The following is a 19394-nucleotide window of genomic DNA, read 5'->3' as shown; positions in this document are numbered from 1 at the left end:
TTCACCATTTGAATTATACACTGAACCAGGGGCGTGCAGGAGGGTCAGGGCCGCCCTTCTTTCTGTGAAGAGTCCTATTAGTCCCTCCCCCGATCTATGCCTTGAACCATAACCTGCAACTTGGAGCACACTTCACCAGCACACCCCCCAACACCTCCCCCCGGCCCCCCGACCAAAGTGCCCCTTCGCTTGTTTCAGCCACTGCCCCCCCGCAAAGCTGGACGTGCCTGCACTGAACACAGATATGAACGCAACATGCAAGTTTCCAAGATTTCACTGAGTGACAGTTCACAATCAACTGAAATGAATTCAACAGGGACATAAGGGATTTCTGCTTACTTTACGTAATATCAGACATGCTACTATTATTATGCCTGTTGTCTGATGTACCTGTCCATCAATACAAATAAGTATTGAATTGATTAAGAACATAAGAAAGTTTACAAAAGAGAGGAGGTCATTCAACCCATCGTGCTCGTTTGGTCTCCATTAATAACTAAGTGATCCAAGGATCCTATCCAGTCTGATTTTAAATGTTCCCAAATTGTCGCTTCAACCACATCGCTGGGGAGTTTGTTCCAGATTGTGATGACTCTCTGTGTGAAGAAGTGTCTCCTGTTTTCTGTATTTAATGTATTTAATTTCCATTTGTGTCCCCGGGTGCGTGTGTCCCTGCTGATCTGGAAAAGCTCCTCTGGTTTGATGTGGTCGATGTCCTTCATGATTTTGAAGACTTGAATCAAGTCCCCACGTTGTCTCCTCTGTTCCAGGGTGAAAAGGTTCAGTTCCTCAGTCTCTCAGTAGGACTTTCCCTTCAGACCTGGAATAAGTCTGGTTGCTCTCCTCTGAACTGCCTCTAGAGCAGCGATATCTTTCTTGAAGTGTGGAGCCCAGAACTGTCCACAGTATCCAGATGAGCTCTAACTAGTGCATTGTACAGTCTGAACATCACTGCCCTTGTTCTCAATTCGTATGATTAGTATGAATGACCAATGACAAGAAATAAAGAGACAGATGTAATTAAAGATTATTTATTCAATTGTCCATAAATGTATTAAAATATTAAATTATTATATTTAACTAACAGGTTTTGATTAGGGGGGCAGGTGTTGCTAAGGCACTATATAAACGAGGGTTTCTCCCATCTCAGTGCAGCCCTCTCCTCACAGTGTGTGTGGGAATAGGAGGGAGAGGTTGGCTACTGTGTGGGGGATTTTCATTGGCTGTCCCTCTGCATCTCTTGTGAAGACAGAGAGAGAGAGAGAGTGTGAAAGGGCTGAGGGAATACAGACGGATGGGAGACTGGTGGATGAGGGGAGGAGTGTCGGGGTCAGTAGTGGATGTAGGAGAGCTGCACGTCTCCCTCCACCTGCAGAGTGTCCACCTGTGTGAAGGGCTGCAGACGGTGGGCGAATTCACAGAGACGCTGACCATTCACAAACACCTTGTAGCGCCAGTTACCGCAGCGCACTGAGATCTGAGAGAGAGAGAGAGAGAGAGAGTCAGCACCAGGAAGTGTGTGTGTCAATGTATACATGTGGGAATCAGTGTGAGACAGTTCTGTGTGTCCATGTGTGTGTGTGTATGTGTTTGTATGCATCAGTGCAGTGTGTCCATGCGTCTCTCACTCTCACCTCAAAGTACTGTCCCTCTTGGAAGGGGTTGCAGTCCAGGTTGCTCTCCTCATTCCCCCAGCACCCCCCCATGTAGCTGTTCCTCACCACCATACCCTCCCGTATGCGTGGGTTCAGATGGAATGCCACGTCACGAGAGCCGCCCACCATGAAGTTCAGGTGGAACCTGGGGACACAGGTAGAAGGGCAGGAGAGAGAGGGACACAGAGGAAGGTCAGTTGGTCACAGGCAGGCAGACAGGCAGGCAGGCAGACAGGCAGACAGGGAGACGCACCGGTTGGCTCCGTAGGGCACCATGCCCCGGATGATGATTGTGCGCTTGGCCGTCATTCCCCCCGGGATCATGTCACAGTACGGGATTTGCTGCACACACAACGACAACACCATCACTGCATGGCAGTACTCAACACCACCATAGATACACAGTACAGCCATTACAGAATAACACATCACAATCAAAACACACTGCAATCACTGCATCATTACGCAACCACTGCACAGCTGAAAAACAAAGCATTAGACTGGAGCACACTGGATACAGATTCAGTCGAAAATGGAATATATATATATATATATATATATATATATATATATATATATATATATATAACTTGAGGCTCAGGAGAAATCTGTACCAAAACTGAGCAAATTGAGGACAGAAAAACATTGGCCAAACTGGTTTAATAGAAGTATGCAAAAAAATATGAAAGTATGAAAAGTATGAAAGAAAATGTTGTATAGCTCATACAAAAGGGATAGAGGCAAAACAAAATACAAAGAATATATAGAACTGCAAAGAGATGTTAAGGAAGGGATCAGGAAAGCAAAGAGGGAAATAGAACGAAACATAGCTCTTGGAGCTAAAACTAATGCAAATAGGGTTTTTTTCAATACTTAAACAGCAAGAGGTCAATAAAGGAGGACGTGAAACAGATAAAGGGCAAAAATGGAAGTATCTTGCAAAACTAACAAGATGTGGCAAATGTTCTAAATTAGTATTTCACAGAGGTTTTTACAAAAGAATACCAGATGGTATATTTCCAGCAGTACTTAAAAAATGAGGGAAATTATTTATAAGCTGCTAACTCAAATATTCCAAATGACACTTAGAACAGGGGATGTGCCAACTGACTGGAAGACCGCAAATGTCATACCAATCCACAAGAAAGGGGACAAAACTGAGCCAGGAAATTACAGACCAATCAGTCTCACCTGCATTACTTGTAAAATGTTGGAAAAAATGATTAGACAGAAAATAGAGGAGCATCTTAATGAAAACCATATTCTTGGAGATAGTCAACATGGGTTTAGACTAGGAAGATCATGTCTTACTAATTTATTATAATTTTTTGAACATGCAACTGCAGCTGTAGATCACGTGAAAGCAAATATGATATACTTGTCATATATGATATCATGAAAGGCATTGACAACATTAAACCAGAGGAGCTTTTCCAGATCAGCAGGGACACACGCACCCGGGGACACAAATGGAAATTGGGCTTCAAGGCATTCAAGACAGAAAACGGGAGTCACTTCTTCACACAGAGTTGTCACAATCTGGAACAAACTCCCCAGCGATGTGGTTGAAGCGACAATTTGGGAACATTTAAAAACAGACTGGATAGGATCCTTGGATCACTTAGTTATTAATGGGCACCAAAAAAGCACAATGGGCTGAATGGCCTCCTCTCATTTGTAAACTTTCTTATGTTCTTTACAAAACCTACATGCAGCATAGTCAAACACTACAAACACACACACGACAACCAGTACTACAAACAACACTGCACACACAGTACTCACTGGATTATAGATTGGAGCTCCACCCATCATCTGCAGCAACACAGGTGAGAAACAGAGAGAGAGAGAGAGAGAGAGAGAGTCAATATAGAGCCCTGGGATTGTGCAGGACTGTACAGCCTCACTGACTCTCCTCATCCCTCCTTCACGGTCTATAAATATCCCCCCCTTCATCTCAGTCTCTTCTCCCCTCTCCCTCCCTCTACCCATCTCTCTCTCACCGGTAGATTTCCGCCCTGGTATCCCATTCCTCCTCCCTGCTGAAGACAAACCAGACAGGGAAATATTAGTATTAATACATTAATAATAATCATTACTATTATTAAGAACAAAAGTAGTACAAAACTGCAGTAGACACCCTCACATTTGTAACAGACAAACAGACACACAGTGACTTTTGGATATTCTTGCTTGCCATCCTGTAACAGACACACAGTATTAGGGACACAATAAAACACACTCCTACACACATACACGCTGTTGGCGAGAGCAGGCATGTGCACAGATAGACCCCATGGGGGGGCTTTACTCAACGAGTGCCCTCCTGGCCGATATTTAATAATTGTATTTTATATGACCTCCGGGTGGCAAAGACACGCGGCCCGGGGTTAGATGGCTTCATTGCTCTTGAGCGATCCCTCAGGTGCAGTACCATGCACTTGTGGATGAGCTCACTGATGCTACCCTCATAGCCTGCTGTAAAATAGTTTTGCCTAATGAATGCATGCATGCATCCAGATCCAAAAAAACGTTTCGGTAGATGAATAATCCAATATCAGGTAATATTATTGAGAATGTCATGTTTACTTGTTTGCATTGTTTTAATTACGAATGCACATTAAAACAGCGATTATGTTATCAATAGAATTATCAGTATAAATAAACTGTTGGGATTGCCACCTATACTAGCCTACTCGTAAGCAAGCTGGTCTAGCAAATCATCATTAATGATAGTTAACGTTACCTCCTTGTCATGCAGGACAACTTACAAATATATATGCAATGTCTGAAGCATGTAGTTAAGTTTTGCCTCAGTTATGATATAGTCCACCTAGAGCTGAGGTCTGAAAGTTAAAAACGCATTGTTTAGTGTAGTATTGTTATAAACTGGCAAATAGGTACTACGTGCACGTGTGTGTGTGGACATAATACTGTGTGGTTTCTTTTCCTCTCTGAGAATTGCACTACAGATATGGCTGTATGACGTCAGTAATATGTTTTTGAGCATCACCCAGTGTAACAAAATGATACAGAACATGAAAACAGAAGAAAGTTTTGAAACCCCAAATTCAGGGGGCTTTATGTATCAAGCATTTCAGTGTAGGACTACTGATCTAGGATCAAGGTATCAAGGTGTCATTTATAATGACCCAACAAGGTAAAATTGAGATTTATAGTGCTGACCTGGGATCAATTTATATATATCTACAGTATAGTGTATATATAATGATCTGATAAAGGCTCTTGATGTATTTAGGTGGGGTTCCCAGACACAGATGACTATAAAATGGAAAAACTCTATGCTGGAATTTTGGTCCAGGTCTAAGCCTAATCTGTGTTTAGGAGACCAACCCTTAATGATAAACATGTCAGTTATTAATTATTAACATAGTGTGTGATTATGAATGGCGGTGTGGCAACACCAGGGTGGGAATAATGGAAAGGGTGTGTGTGTGTGTGTGTGTGTGTGTGGGTGTGTGTGTGGGTGTGTGTGTGGGTGGGGTGGGGGGTGTAGGGTGTCCCTTTTTTTAATTGAGCCCCTGCCCCCTAAAATGTCTGTGCATGGCCCTGGGTGAGAGATAAAGTTGTGGACACACAGTACCAACAACTCACACAAAGACTTACTGAGAGAGAGAGAGAGAGAGAGAGAGAGAGAGAGAGAGAGAGAGAGAGAGAGAGAGAAAGAATGAGGAGAGAAAGTGAGAGAGAGAGAGACTCACCCCCATGCCCCCCATGCCCCCCATGCCTCCTGATGGGTAGACCTGCATGCCCCCCTGTGGAAGAAAGAGAGACTACATCACACACTGAGCATGAGGGAGAGAGCCAGGAAGAGAAAGTATAACAAAGAAATGGAGATGGAGACGGGGAGAGGCGGAATGTAAGGATGACAGGAAGAGGGATGAAGATGGAACAAGATAGAGAGCGACAGACTCACCCCCATGCCCCCCATGCCGCCCATGCCTCCTGATGGGTAGCCCTGCATGCCCCCCTGAGGAGGAAAGAGGAACTGCATCACACACTGAAGCTATTTTCACACCATCAGTTCAGCCCTGCTTGCGTTCACATTGGCCTGGTGCTACATCACACCAGTTAGGATTCACATGAAAGTGTTTGAACCCTAGGGGAGCGCTACCTCTTAGGTTGGAAATCTCAACCCCAGTCTCTAGCAGGGGCGAGTAAGCTCGGGCAGCTTTAAGGAAAAGGGAGAGAGATGGGAAGAGAAAGGACAAAAGAGAGATGGAGATAGGGAGGTGCAATTTAAGGATTACAGAAAAGAGGGATGAAGACAAAGAGACACTCACCCCCATGCCCCCCATTCCTCCTGACGGGTAGTCTTGCATGTCCCCCTGTGGAGGAAAGAGGGACTGCATCACACATTTTATTTCTACTATTATTGTTATTATTATGATGATGATTATTATTATTAAGGTATATTGCAAATTCGATTTTTGACTTTCTGAATTTGAGAAAAGGAAGAATTAATGAGAGTGGGAGGCAAGGAGATAGAGAGGTTTGGAGAGAGAGAGAGTGAGAGAGACAGACTCACCCCCATGCCTCCCATGCCGCCCATGCCTCCTGACGGGTAGCCCTGCATGCCACCCTGTGGAGAAAAGACCTGCATTACACACTGAGCGAGAGAGGGGGAGAGAAGGAGAGGGGAGTGTGGCAGCATGAGAAAGATGGAGATAGAGAGAGAGACAGACTCACCCCCATGCCCCCCATGCCACCCATTCCTCCTGATTGGAAGCCCTGCATGCCCCCCTGTGGAGAGAAGAAGAACTACATCACAAACTGAGAAAGAGAGTGAGTGAGAGACAGAGAGAGAGAGAATTGAACTCAATCACCTGCATTCTTTCAAGGTATCTCTGTCCTCCTCCCTCAGACACTCACACACAGAGATAAAGAAGATTACCCTCCCTCCCTCTCTCTCTCACCCCGATGATGTTGAGAGTCTCCAGTGTGACGTCTCCCTGGATCCTGAGGGCGCTCACTCTCTCCAGAGGCACCCTGTGCTGGAACATGTAGAACTGACGGCCATTCACATTGATCTGAGAGATAGAGAAAAAGAGAGGGGGAGGGAGGGAGAGCGGGAGACATAATCATGAAGAATCATCAAGAGACACACTGAGACACACAGAGAACTGGCTCTCTCCATCCCTTCCTTGATCCCTCCCCACCCCTCTCCCCATCTCTCTGACCTGGTAGCCCTCAGCACTGGCGATGATGATGAGTTCGAAGCTCTCCCCCTTTCTGAAGGGCATTTCTCGAACCCGCTCCTCTCCCTCCCAGCATCCGTCCCTGAAGGTGTTGAACACCACCTTATCCCAGCCATCAAAGCGCGGGTTGAAGTGCAGGGCGATGTCAGTGCCCTCAAACTCACCGCACTGCAGGTCCACCTCGAACCTGAGGGGAAGGGGGATGGGGTGTGTGGGAGAGGGACAAAGAGGGGAACCACAAAAGAAAGGTTACAAATGAGAGATGGTGAATGGGAGAGGGGAAGAGGGAGGGAGAGAGAGACTACTGTATTATAAACTACTGAAGCTATGGTGCCTTTTTCCCTGTTCCTGAGCACGAGGCCTGTCTGTCAATGCTTTGGTAACACGGATTTAACTTACTCATGCCAATAAAGATTTTTTCATTGAATTAACTTGAATTGAAGAGAGTGGACAGAAAGAGAGAGGGTATGGCAGGAAGAGGAAGAGAGAGAAAAAGAGTGGGTGGGGCAGGAAGTGGAAGAGAGATCGAGAGATTGGGTGGGGCAGGAATAGGGTGAGTGAGAGAGAGAGGCAAGGAAGGTGGTGGAGTGTATTTAGCTACAGTGTACACTTAGTATGTGTTTACTGTATAGATTGCACACCTGTTGAGTACACCTGCGCTCGCTGTGTTCCAGTGGGGAGTACAGACAGTGTATACTGTGTGTAACTGTACACCTGCAGTGACTAGAGTACAGCTACACCTACAGCTGTGCTCACCTGGTGATATGATGAGGGATCACTCCATGGATATAGACCGACATCCCGGGTCTCAGGGACAATGGGCCCAGGTACGGCATAATCTGTACACAACACACAGCACCGGATTACTACACAAGTGTTTTACTGGATAACGCACACAAACACAACACTGCATTACTACACTACACACACACACACTGTATTACTATATACACACACACACAATAGAGTATTGCGACACACACAGCACATTACACACACGCAAGAGAGGGCGAGAGAAACCAGCAGGACTCTAGAGAAAGAGGAGAGGAGACAGAAAAGACAAGGTAGAAGACGGAGAGTGGAAAGAGACGGTACGAGAGAGAGAGAGAGAGAGAGACAGAAGGGACATGGAGAACAAGGAGAGAGTGGGAGAAAGACAAAACAAGGAAAATGATAAGAGCATTGGGACAAATACAGAAGGAAGGAGAGGGGGGAAGAAAGAGATGGGGGAGAAATTAAGGGTGAGAAAAGCAAAGGGATAATTGTAGAGAGATAGAAGAGAGATTTCTTACTCACCGGGTTGCATTGGGGTTGGTAACCTGGAGGAGCGAAGTAAGCCATGGTCACTCAGAGAGGTACAGACAGTCACACGGACACACTGACAGATGGACAAAGAGATGGAGTCGGCGCTGGACAGATGGACTGACGGAGGCTCTGTAGTGCAGGAGAGTCAGTCTTATAGAGAAGAGACTGGGCGGAGCCTGTGGTGGGAGGGAGGGAAGGAGGGAGACAGAGAAGAAGGAAGGGGGGGAGATAACAAGAGGGAGTGGGCAGGATGGATGGAGAAAAAGGGAGAGTGAAGGAGGGAGGGAGAAGAATTGTAGGTAGAGGGAGAGTGGAAGAGGTAAGGAGAGAAGGAAAGTGAGAGAGTGGTGGACAGTGAGTAAGAAAGAAAGATGGGGATGAAGGAAAAGGGGGAGGAAAAAATTAGAAGGAATATGGGCTGAAAGAGAGTGGGGAGACAATAGGGGAAGAGGTGGAACAGAGAGAGGGGTGGAGAAAAGGAGAGGGAGGGGAGGGATTGGAAGGAGAGATGTGGAGAGCTATGACTGTGACTCAGACAGAGAAGGAGGGAGAGGGGGAAGAAAGAAAGACTATGGAGTGGCAGTTTCTATCAGACTGCACGGTGTACATTAGCACAGAGGGACGCTGTCACCAATGGCTACTATTGTCCATCACAGCCCAGCCCCCTCTCTCTCTCTCTCTCACTCTCTGTGTCACAGTCATTCTCCAGTAGGCGAGAGTCTTGGGGGTGGGTAACGTCTACTAGCAAGTAAGCACACCTGTACCTGCTCCTATACCTGTACATCTACACACACACACACCAGGATTATATTTTGTTCATTTCCTCTTCCTGTCAGCTCTGAGGCTGATTGGGTGTTACCCCAGCCCTTAGTCTGTGACTCTACACCCTCACCCTGGGCTTTAAAGGACCCCCGTGGCAGTGTCTACAGTGGCTGGAGTATGGGAGCTTGTGCGGTAGTAGGAGTAGGACAGCATCTGTGATTTGTTCTGTTCAATTCAACCATAGTAGCGTCTTTGAACACGATACTCCTACTACTAATACTACTAATACATTATAAGTAATAATAATACATAATAATAACTGTAATAGCCACAGTCATCACCAGGATAGGTGGGCAATAAATGATAGATTTAGATACAGTTGGGAGTTTTTGCACATGGAAAAAAGGAGTGGGAGAAAGAGAGGGAGGGGAGCAGGCTGTACTGGGTGGGGGAGTAATGTTTGTCTTGTGGGAGAGGAGGTGGTAGGGCAGTGATGGTTTGGCCGTTGGGCTGGTGGGGCAAAGGCAAGACTGACACACCGGTCAGTGACGCCCTAGGGAGAATTGTCTCCATTCCCCTCCCCCTCCACCCTCCCTCCCACGTGAGTTGCCCAGTTGCGCCAGCTCAGGCCAAAGGGGAATTAATAATGAGTTTATTAGTATGGGAGTGTGCTTCAAATAATTTTCCAGGCCTGCTTTTCCGAGCCAGTCGATTACGGTGGGGGGTGGGAGCGAGGATGGCAAGACTGTGTGGGAGGAGAGAAAGAGATTGAGAGGGGAAATGAGAAAGGGAGTAGGAGAGAGAGAGAGAGAGAGAGAGAGAGGGGACTGTGAGAAGTGGGGAGAGATGGAGAGAGGGAGTGTATGGGGAGCTCCAGTAGAGCAGAGTTCAGTGAGGTTGACACAGTAAGATACACACATAGTAATGAACACAGTGAGACACGCACATGCACACACTCACTCAAACACACATGTGTTGCGCTGCCCTGTTGCTGCTATACACAGAGCGGTGTGGCAGCCCTATCTCAGTGCACACCCTGGCAGTGATACAGAAGGTGGGGGCGCTCCTGTCTGCGTCTCACCGAGAGCTGTGGGGGAGGAGACCCTGACAAATCAACTCCCTCGATAAACACAACACCCTGAAAACACACATGTATACTGAACACGGATCACAAATAACACTGGCCAACTTACTGTAGTGTAGTGTAGTATAGGGTACTGCAGTATAGTGTAGTGCAGTGCAGTATCCATGCTGTCCAGCAAAAGGATGTCATTAACACCACTAATGGAGAACTCACTTTTCCTTTCTATCGCTCATTATCTGCCCTTCCATATCTCTCCAGCGCTGCAGGGAGAGGCAGTGAGGTAACCATGGAGAAAGAGACGGAGTGTGTGAACAGGGCGATAGAGAGACAGAGGAATGCAGAGGGTGGGAGGGAAGGATGGAGCAATACACACACACACACACACACATACTCGCATACAAACACACACACACACGTACACTCACATATAAACACATGCACCCACACACTCACTCACTAATGGACATACACCTTCTCATTCAACTAAAAAACACACACGATCTCTTACATACAAACACACACACTTAAAAACAGGACATGCACACATATGCTGACAGACAGAGATATGCTCACACACACACATAATTACACTGTTACTGCCACAATAGAAACAAAACAAAAAATAACTACAAATCAGATTGTATTATTATTTTTTTATCAGTTCAATCTGCAATTAAATACAGGCTGCTGTCTGATAGCGTGCATACCCACACACACACACACGCAGTCACGCACACACTCACACTGTGCAAAACTAATATCATCACGATAGGGTGACACCACAGAATTTTGGGTGTCACTCAAATTCTGGACACATAATGGGGAGGTCAAAGGACAAATGTAGAAGGTAACAGGGTCACCTATCGTATTTCACATTCTCACTGCATTTAAATATTTCTAAAACTCAGGTTAGGAACAGAAACAGAATCACTGCGCTTGCCCCTTCAACGGGCATGGTAAGGTGCTGTGTTGCAGAGATTTTATTTCAGCTCCCAGAAAACAGAGAGGCTGAAATTAGGCAACAAGGCAATGTACACCGAAAGAATTGCAAAGAGTCAGTAAAGGGATGCCTTATCGATGTCATCACAGAAATACAAATACAACCTCAAATAATAATAATAAAACTGTTTGTTTATTTATTTATTCATTCATTTATTAATCGATTTCATTTCTGGGATTCAGGTGAACAGAGAGACTGGCAGTTTATGCAATTTTCAGACAGAACAACATTAAAACATAAGAAAGTTTACAAACGAGAGGATGCCATTCGACCCATCATGGTTTATTCTTCTTGTTATTATTATTATGATTATTGTTACTGCTAGTGGGTTTATATTTTAAACAGCATTCTTTACATCTTAGCTTTTACAAGGAAGCAAGACTAAAAGCGTTTACATTGAAACAGGAGACTTTACACTGAGAGTGGTGGGGGGCTGGAACTGACTGACTGCCTGATACACTGACTTTTAGATTGACAGACTGACAGACACACTGACTGACTGACTGATACACCATCCCTATAGCTATTCCTGATACATCCTATTTTCATTGTGCTGTACAACACTGTAAATGTACTGTAATACTGTACTGTACCACATTGTACCTGTACTGTTATACACTATACTGTACTACACTGTAACTGTAAATGTACTGTACTGTTCCACACTGTAACTGTACTGTGCTATTCTGAACAGTACTGTACTATACTGTAATGTACTAAACTGGACTGTGCTGCTCTGTGGGAGACAGACTGTCTGAACAGAAGCAGGTGCAGTGTCTGTGTCTCTATACGTGTGTACCTGTGTGTGTATCTGTCCAGCACAACTGATCACCTACACACAGTAGCAAACTGACCAGACTGGCTCAACACTGCCCTCTAGTGTGGATGTGCAACAGTGCAAGGCACTCCACACTACCTCACTTTCCACTCGAACCCCAAGAGACCGTAACTGTCCGCACTGTGAAATCTGTCAATCAATTTTATTATAAAGTGCCTTTCTTGACACACTTATCTCAAAGCTCTGTACAACACAGATAAACACACACACACACACACACACACACACACATACACAGACACACATCCCAGCATGACCCGTACTGGCAGGAATAATGACTGACAAATTCAACAAATCTTGGTTATTTACTTCAGTTCTCTCGTTCTCTATCTCTCTCTCTTTCATTCTCATTATAACTTTCAAAGACACTCTTCTGTCTATTAGAGGTTTTACATAAAGAACAGAAGGACAAAAACAAATAAATAAATGCATTATAATCACAATAATAACAATAAGAATAAAAACAACAAAAACAAGAAGCACATACCCTGCGGTGCACACAAGCTCATAGTCTGGGGAGGATTTTTAATATATATTTTTGCAAACAATTAAATATTTTTTAAAAGAAAAGAAATACATTTTAATAAATAAAGGGAAATGGAAGAAGAAAGAGAAAAGATAACATCTACTGCTACTACTGTTTCTAATAATAATAATAATAATAATAATAATAATAATAATAATAATAATAGTGAAGTAGACTGTCCACCACTGGCATCTGTTGTGTACAGGGTTTCAGTGGCAGCTGTATTCAATGTAGTAGGCACTGTGTTCTCTGTCACCTCCTCTGTAGACAGACAGCTAGACTAGCATGTAACGAACATGTAACTAGCGTGTGAGAGACTGTGTGTGTGTGTAATGTGTGTGAACAGCTCTAAGTTAAAGTGTGTCTGATACACGCGCAGGTATTTACAGAATTACAAAGCCCTCTCTCTCTAGCTCACGTTCTCTGTCTTGTGACAGTAGCTGGGGGCTGTACGTCTGTATGTGTGTGCAGTGCGTGTATCTGCCTGTCTTGTCTGTCTGTCTGTCTGCAGGGATGTGAGACAATCGGTAGGTGGCAGTGGCCAAGGGGGTGTTGGTGTCAGCTGTGGGATCACTCCGTCAGAATGCAGTCTTGATGATTTAATTGCTAGCAAACAGAGATACAATTAATCTCCCCCACTGAATGAACCATCTTCATTACTGTAGACAAACACCACCCCCACACTGCCTCACTGCTCTCCTTCTCACACACACACACTCAGTCACTCACACACTTACTCACACACACACACCCATTCACTCATTCAAACACACACCCAGACTAGCAGGTTTATCCCAGCAGATCCTCATATTGCTTTCTGAAACAATCTCCAGCAGGGAAGAAATCCCAGCATCTCTCCTGATACATCTTCCACACATAGGACTCCTAGAGAAAGAGGAGGGGCAAGGGAAGACGTTGGGAGGGAGAGAGGGAGAGGGGAGGTAAGGGAGGGAGGAGAAGATTGTGGAGAGTTAAGGGAAGAATGGGAAGGGATGGAGAGGGAGGAGGAGAGGGAAGGGGGGACGGGAGAGAGGCAAAGGTGGGAGGGAGAGCGTTAGAGAGGTAGGGGAGAGCGGGAGCGATAAAGATGGAGGGTTTGGGGAGGGAGAGGAAAATGGGTAAGAGAACAAGAGGGAGAGAAAGAGAAAGAGGTACTGTCAGAACTGGAAAAAGTAAACTTGAACAGATAAACAAGTAGATGGACAGATGGATACACTCACCTGTCCAGTGTGCTCCGTCTCGTCTTTATTGATTAAATACATCAGGAAGAACCTGCAGAGAGAGAGAGGAAGAAAGCACACACCATTATAACAATAACAACAACAATAATAATGCATCAAAAATTCTGGCTTTTCGCTATGGTCAGTCTCTCACATGTAGTTGGCGAGGTTGTGCTCCTCCAACGTGTGCGTCTCGAACCCGTGCGGAGTCGTGTCGAAGTAATCGCTGCCGATCCCACAGATAAAGCACTTGGTCTGATAGAGAGATGCAGCAGTCAACAGCAGGCCACTGGCTTATAATTGCCATTTGGATAATTTGTCCTTCAAATGGTTCATTATGTAATTGATTAATTGGCTGTTGAATTGTTTCATTATTTAATTGTAGGATTTCTGGGAGACGGACAGAGAGAGGGGGGATTAGTACTGTACCTCCATATCCTCCTTGACTTGCTCCTGCTGGTCTCTCAGCTCTCCAAAGGCATCGATAATCAGACCTACAACACACAGACACACACGGTCAGGTGAAATCCAACACTGTGCCCTCCTCCTGTGATCATCTGGAGTGTGTCAAGTGAGTCTCAAGTGTTCGTGTCATGTGTGTATCAGACTTGGTGTGTGTGAAAGATGCGTCTCTCCAGTGTATGTCAGGTGTGTGTCAGAGGTATCTTGGCATGTGTGCCAGGTGCATGGCTTGGCATATCCCAGGTGTGGGTCTCGGGCGAGTGCGTCAGGTGTGAGTGTGTCGGGTGAGTGCGTCAGGTGAGTGCATCAGATGTGTTACCCTGGATGATGGCCAGCAGGATGACAATGACGAAGAAGAAGAAGGTGATGTCAAACACCACGCGGTACAACTCGTACTCATCTCCCGCGGGGTCCTCGATCTCGTCTCCGATACCCCCCCCGGCACGCACACCCACATACATGTGAAACAAGTAACACTGAGAGGAGAGGGAGGGTGAGAGAAGGGGGAGGGAGGGAAAGAGGGAATGGGGGAAAGAGAGGGAGATAACAGTCAATACATGATATACAGTCTAACCACACATCCAGACACAATATGCAGTGTCACACAAACGCACAGAGACACACACACACAGACATACCTACACAGAGACAAAGAGACAGGGACACACAGATGCAGACAGAGAGCGAGACAGAAAAACAAAGACACAATTTCAAACATTGGCACACACTCTCTGTCACACACACACACACAGAGACACACACAGAAACACACTCACAGTCATCATGTCGTCGCACTTCATGTCTGGCTCGTCCTCATCTTCACTCTTGTTGTAGAATTTGCGGAAGAAGTTGAAGGCCACGACTGTGTAAAGATACACCACCACGGCCAGCAGCCCAACCGTCATCATCAGCTACACTCACACAGGAAGAGACAACGAGAGAGGGATGGAGGGAGGGAAGGAGAGAGAGTGTTTCAGTACAAGTGTGTGAGTATGTGTGTCTCTGTGACAGTAGTGCCTCGGTGGCGCCCCCTACCTGTTTGCCGTTGTGTGTGACGGAGGACAGGATGGTGCGCAAAGTCTTGACACCCATGGCGATATCCAGCAGGTGGCAGGCGAAGAAGAAGTTGTTGTAGTGGCCCAGCAGTGACATCACAAGGTACCACACCAGGTACAGGAACGACTGTGGACAGCACAGGGCACAGCAGGGTCAGATTTAGTGTCACACACAACGCACAACACGATAACACAATAACACAACACAGACATAACAACATGCAGCACAGAGCTGCAAGGGGTCAGTCATACACAACACACAACAACACAGCACAGCACAACACAACACAGACTGTGGACAGCACAAGGTGCGGGAGGGTCATACACACTACACAGTGTCAATAACACAGGACAACAGACATGACTGGTCAACAGCCCAGACACAGTCACACAATATTCCACAACAAAATACATATACAAAAAATACCTAATATATACACAATACGTAAGATAACACATCTACTCACATTGTCCGTGAACACCACTCCAAACTTCCAGATCTGGTATTTGATGTCGATGGAGGTGATCCTGTATCAGTGAAAGACAGAGCGAGAAATGATGAGAGAGATGAAGAGAAAGAGATTAATATGGAGACAGAGATGGGTGTGTGGTTCAGTGTAGTTTCCAGGCCATACCAGCTGAGCACTGAGTTGTCCGGTTCGCTCTTCTTCTCCTGTTGCTGAGCGCTGATGTCCAGTGAGGCCAGGTCCATGCCCAGGAGCTCTGCAATGCGCTCACGGCCGTAAATATCACCATACTTTTCCAGCACCTGAGACGGAGAGAGAGAGAGGGAGGGACAGAGAGAGACACACACACAGAAAGAGAGAGTCAGTAAACACTTCATGTGTTATGCTCCTGCAGCTTCTCTGTGTTCAGGGTTTAAAGGAGGAACACTCTCTCTCGCTCACCTTTCTCTTGACAAACTTGTCCCAGTAGTTACTAGGGAAAGACCTGTAGAGAAGAATCAAATACAGAAAAAAAAAAGACTTGATTGAACTAATGGGCACAAGTAAGAAACAGCAACAGTAGAGGAACAGAGAGATAGAGGAAGAAAGACACAGTGAGACCCAGAGAAACAGGCGAGACAGAGAGAGAGACACAGGGAGACAGTGGGGGGCTCGTACGGGGTGTTGAGGACCAGTCTGTCCCATTGTCCCTTGATGTCATCGTCCTCGGGCTGCTCAGTGATGTACAGGCCGTCAAACTCCAGCTTACGGGCCAGCTCCTTCTCTCGCTTAAAGATGACCAGAGGAACCTGGGGGAGGGAGAGAGAGAGCAAGGGGTGAGAGAGTGTGTGAGGTGAATGTAAGTGTGATTTTGTGTGTGAGTGAGTGTGTGCACTATGTCTTTCACCTTGAGGCAGTTGTATCCGATGATGCAGAGGAAGGAGATGAGGGTGTGCAGGATGGCGAGGAAGGACAGGCTGGGTTGCATGTAACCTGTGCTCTCCTCCAGGAAGAAATACACCGGACCCTCCTCTTCATCCTCCTCCCCCCCAGCCTCCTCCATCCCCGAGCCCTCCTCTTCCTCCTCAAACACACCGGAGCCTTCCAGAATGTCCTCCTCGCCTGGGGGTGAGTCCGACACCTGGCGAAAAAGAGAGAGAAGGGGAGTGAGAGGGAAGAGGGAGAGTGGCAAAGAGAAGTGAGAGAGTAAGAATGAGACACAGAGACATAGAAGGAAACAGTGAGACAGAGAGACACTGTCAATACAGGCGAGACAGACCAAAGGCCACAGTGAGACAGAGAAAGACAGGCAGACGGAGGGACAGACAGCAGTGTCTGTACTGACCCTGTAGAAGAGCAGGATGAAGTTCAGGGCGAATGCAATGAACAGAGCCAGGAAACGCAGGTTGTAGAAATTGCGAGAGAGGTAGTTCTACAGAGGAGGGAAAGAAGGAGGGAGGGGAGAGAGGGAGAGAGAAAAGGTGAGTTTTTGACTTTAATTGCTGTTTTGAGTTTTCACGGTTTTTCTTTTTGGTCTTAATTTGGGTTAAAATCAGTTTATTTCAGTTGTAATTTGGGTTTCTGTTTTGGTGAGAATCTGACATTTGTTTTCCTTTGAGTCTCAGTTCGGCTCCACTGTTTTAAGTTTCCTCCAGTTTCAGTCTTGATTTCTGGTCTCAGTTTGAGTTTGAGTTTTACATTTTAGTTTCGCTCACCAGGAACTTGATTCTCTGGATCTCCAGCTCATTCCAGAAGTCAAACCCTCCGTCGCTCACTGTCTTTTGTTCTCTCTTCACTTTCTTCTTTCTCTCCTTAAGCTGGGGTGGTTCCTCTGCCTCTGCTGCCTCCTCCGTCTCCTTCTCTGCCTTCTCTCCATTCTCCTCGCTGACAGAGAGGGAAAGTAGGAGGGAAAAGGGAGAAAAAGGGAGATAGATAGGGGAGAGAGTGGAGAGGTGGAATGTTATAGGGAAAGAGAGATAGGAGAAGAGAGTTAAAGGTAGAGAATGAGGGAGAGAGAAATGGTGAGACAGCAAGAGGGAAAAGTGTGACAGATAGAGGAGAGGGAAAGAAGATGCAGTATTATGAGGTAGCAAAAGATTAAAGGAGTTGAAGTAGGAGAAAATAAAGAGGTGGAGAATGAGGCAGGCGGAGAGAGAGAGAGAGAGAGAGGCGGGGGGTACTCACTCTGCTTTCTCTGGTTCTGGGGGGGGCTCCTCTATCACTGGGGGCTCTTGCTCTGACTCCTCTCCTGACAGCTGAGGGGGGGGGGATTAGAGAGGGTCAGTGTACTGTCTCTTTCAATCTAATTCTCTCTATCATCCCCTCCATCTCCCACTCGCCGTTTCCCTCAGCTTTCTTGTTTCATACTCATTTCGATCTCACATATACCCCAAACTCCCCACCCTTATCTCCCCATACCCCTAACCCTTTCCTTCCTTCCCCAGCCCCCTCGTTCCTCCTGCTCTCTCACCAGTTTCCTCTTGGCCAGGGGGGTACCCTCGGGGGTGGGGGGCTCCACGGTAGTTGGCTCCCCGATGTCGCCCAGGCCTCCAGGAGCATCAATGGATCCAAGGCGCCCCCCTTCCTTGCGCTCCCCGTACACGTCCTGACTCTCCCCCTCTGTCTCCTCACCTTTCTCCCCGTCCAGCGCGTCACCACCTGCCCCACCCCCCCCGGTCCCACCCTCCTGCTCCTCCCCGGCTCCGCCTTCGCTTGGCAGGTCACCATGCACCTCGTCCTGAGTGGGGTCGGGCATGCTGGCCAGCAACTCGGTCACTGTCATGTTCTTGGCGCCCTCCACCAGGCCTCCCCCAAACAGTGTGTGCCACACCAGCAGGAAGAAACCCTTGCAGATGCTGTAGACGAAGTGAAGGAGCCCCATCAGCACAGTCCAGAAGAAAGTGGCCAGCCCCACCACCATCTCCTTCAGCGTCATACGCTTCACCTTGCGGTACTGCCGTCGAAGGTTCCTGAACGTGAACAGGCCCAGGAAGTTGAAGACGCTGTTGGCAAAGTCTGCAAATGCTGAGCTGGACTCCACCGGCGCCTCCCCGTTACCCTCCCCTCCTTCTCCTCCTTCCGCTCCTCCTCCTCCTCCCTCCTCCTCCTCATCCTCCCCCCTGTCCCCCTCCTCAGTCTCGGAGATCTGCGAGGCGATCTGCATCTCAAAGATGGTGTCCTCGCAGAAGTTGACGAACAGCTCCATCTTCTCGGACTCGCCGCCCTCATTGACCACATCGAAGATGAACTGCCGCTTGGACTCCTTGACTTGTGGCATCTCCCACTGCGTGCGGTTGGCCTCTGAGATCTCGAAGTAGATGCGCTCAATGCGTTTGCTGGCACCCATGATCTCGATGCGGCCCAGGAAGGGACGGAAGTAGTTGAGCACGCTATCGGCCTGCTCCAGGAAGTTCTGCAGCCGCGTGTCGTGGGGGACATGCTCTGACAGATTGGTGAGCAGCACGGCGATGTTGAAGCCGATGTCCTTAGCCGGCTCCTGGAAGCGGTTGGCGAACTCCTCAAAGTTGATCATCTCATTCTCGTCGGCCTCGGAGCAGGACAGTAGGAACTGGATCTCGGAGGCACTGTACTGCTTCTGGCTGTCCATGGCCTTTTGGAAATCCTTCTTGGAGATGAGCCCCCGCGGGTCTGTCACGTAGTCCTGGAAGGCGTCCGAGGCCACGATGTCCTTCAGCTTGAGGAACATGTCAAAGAACTTGAGGATCATCTCCACGTTACTGGACGATTCCACCAGCATGTCCACCATCTGACGGGCGATGGTGCCGTTTACCACATTGCCTGGACAGAGAGAGAGAGGGAGGG

At 47.1% G+C, this 19394-nt stretch overlaps 2 protein-coding genes across 18 annotated transcripts in view; both read right to left on the bottom strand.

Annotated features, from left to right (window-relative positions):
• Positions 1–1017: 1017 nt before the first annotated feature.
• LOC136749463 (galectin-4-like) lies at positions 1018–8372 on the bottom strand. 2 transcript variants are annotated; one of them, XM_066703789.1, is made up of 9 exons: positions 8171–8348; positions 7631–7713; positions 6857–7061; positions 6593–6706; positions 3659–3694; positions 3441–3470; positions 1909–1997; positions 1635–1800; positions 1018–1477 (listed from the first exon to the last, which is right to left on the bottom strand). In XM_066703789.1, the coding sequence occupies exons 1-9, from the start codon at positions 8213–8215 to the stop codon at positions 1331–1333; spliced, it is 915 nt and encodes a 304-aa protein (XP_066559886.1). In that variant the 5' UTR covers positions 8216–8348; the 3' UTR covers positions 1018–1330. The 2 variants fall into 2 exon arrangements, with proteins under 2 accessions (XP_066559886.1, XP_066559885.1); XM_066703788.1 differs by lacking the exons at positions 1018–1477; positions 1635–1800; positions 1909–1997; positions 3441–3470; positions 3659–3694 and adding an exon at positions 5687–6004 and having other exon boundaries at positions 8171–8372.
• A 2766-nt stretch (positions 8373–11138) lies between these two features.
• Positions 11139–19394, bottom strand: part of ryr1b (ryanodine receptor 1b (skeletal)) — a 74584-nt gene continuing 66328 nt past the window's right edge. For all 16 annotated transcript variants that reach the window (XM_066703771.1, XM_066703776.1, XM_066703774.1 and 13 more), the window contains 16 exons: positions 18043–19370; positions 17757–17827; positions 17288–17456; positions 16918–17004; positions 16480–16713; positions 16251–16381; positions 16035–16077; positions 15762–15895; positions 15594–15654; positions 15107–15253; positions 14848–14982; positions 14391–14547; positions 14039–14103; positions 13764–13864; positions 13610–13661; positions 11139–13274 (listed from right to left, as the gene is read on the bottom strand). In XM_066703771.1, the coding sequence (XP_066559868.1) occupies positions 13179–13274; positions 13610–13661; positions 13764–13864; positions 14039–14103; positions 14391–14547; positions 14848–14982; positions 15107–15253; positions 15594–15654; positions 15762–15895; positions 16035–16077; positions 16251–16381; positions 16480–16713; positions 16918–17004; positions 17288–17456; positions 17757–17827; positions 18043–19370 (3011 nt within the window). In that variant the 3' untranslated portion in view covers positions 11139–13178. The remainder of the gene's footprint in view (positions 13275–13609; positions 13662–13763; positions 13865–14038; positions 14104–14390; positions 14548–14847; positions 14983–15106; positions 15254–15593; positions 15655–15761; positions 15896–16034; positions 16078–16250; positions 16382–16479; positions 16714–16917; positions 17005–17287; positions 17457–17756; positions 17828–18042; positions 19371–19394) is intronic.

Source organism: Amia ocellicauda, chromosome 5 (assembly GCF_036373705.1).
Source record: "Amia ocellicauda isolate fAmiCal2 chromosome 5, fAmiCal2.hap1, whole genome shotgun sequence".
NCBI classification, from domain to species: domain Eukaryota; kingdom Metazoa; phylum Chordata; class Actinopteri; order Amiiformes; family Amiidae; genus Amia; species Amia ocellicauda.
This window is presented reverse-complemented; position numbering and strand designations above follow the sequence as displayed.

What these genes read in the sequence shown, in the direction of transcription:
- LOC136749463 (XM_066703789.1), bottom strand. Translation starts at nt 8,215, where the DNA reads ATGGCTTACTTCGCTCCTCCAGGTTACCAACCCCAATGCAACCCG. An exon ending in ATCCCTCATCATATCACCAG is followed by an intron (nt 7,062 to 7,630) that starts GTGAGCACAGCT and finishes CCTTCCCCTCAG; the next exon opens with GTTCGAGGTGGACCTGCAGT. An exon ending in AAGAGGGACAGTACTTTGAG is followed by an intron (nt 1,478 to 1,634) that starts GTGAGAGTGAGA and finishes TCTCTCTCTCAG; the next exon opens with ATCTCAGTGCGCTGCGGTAA.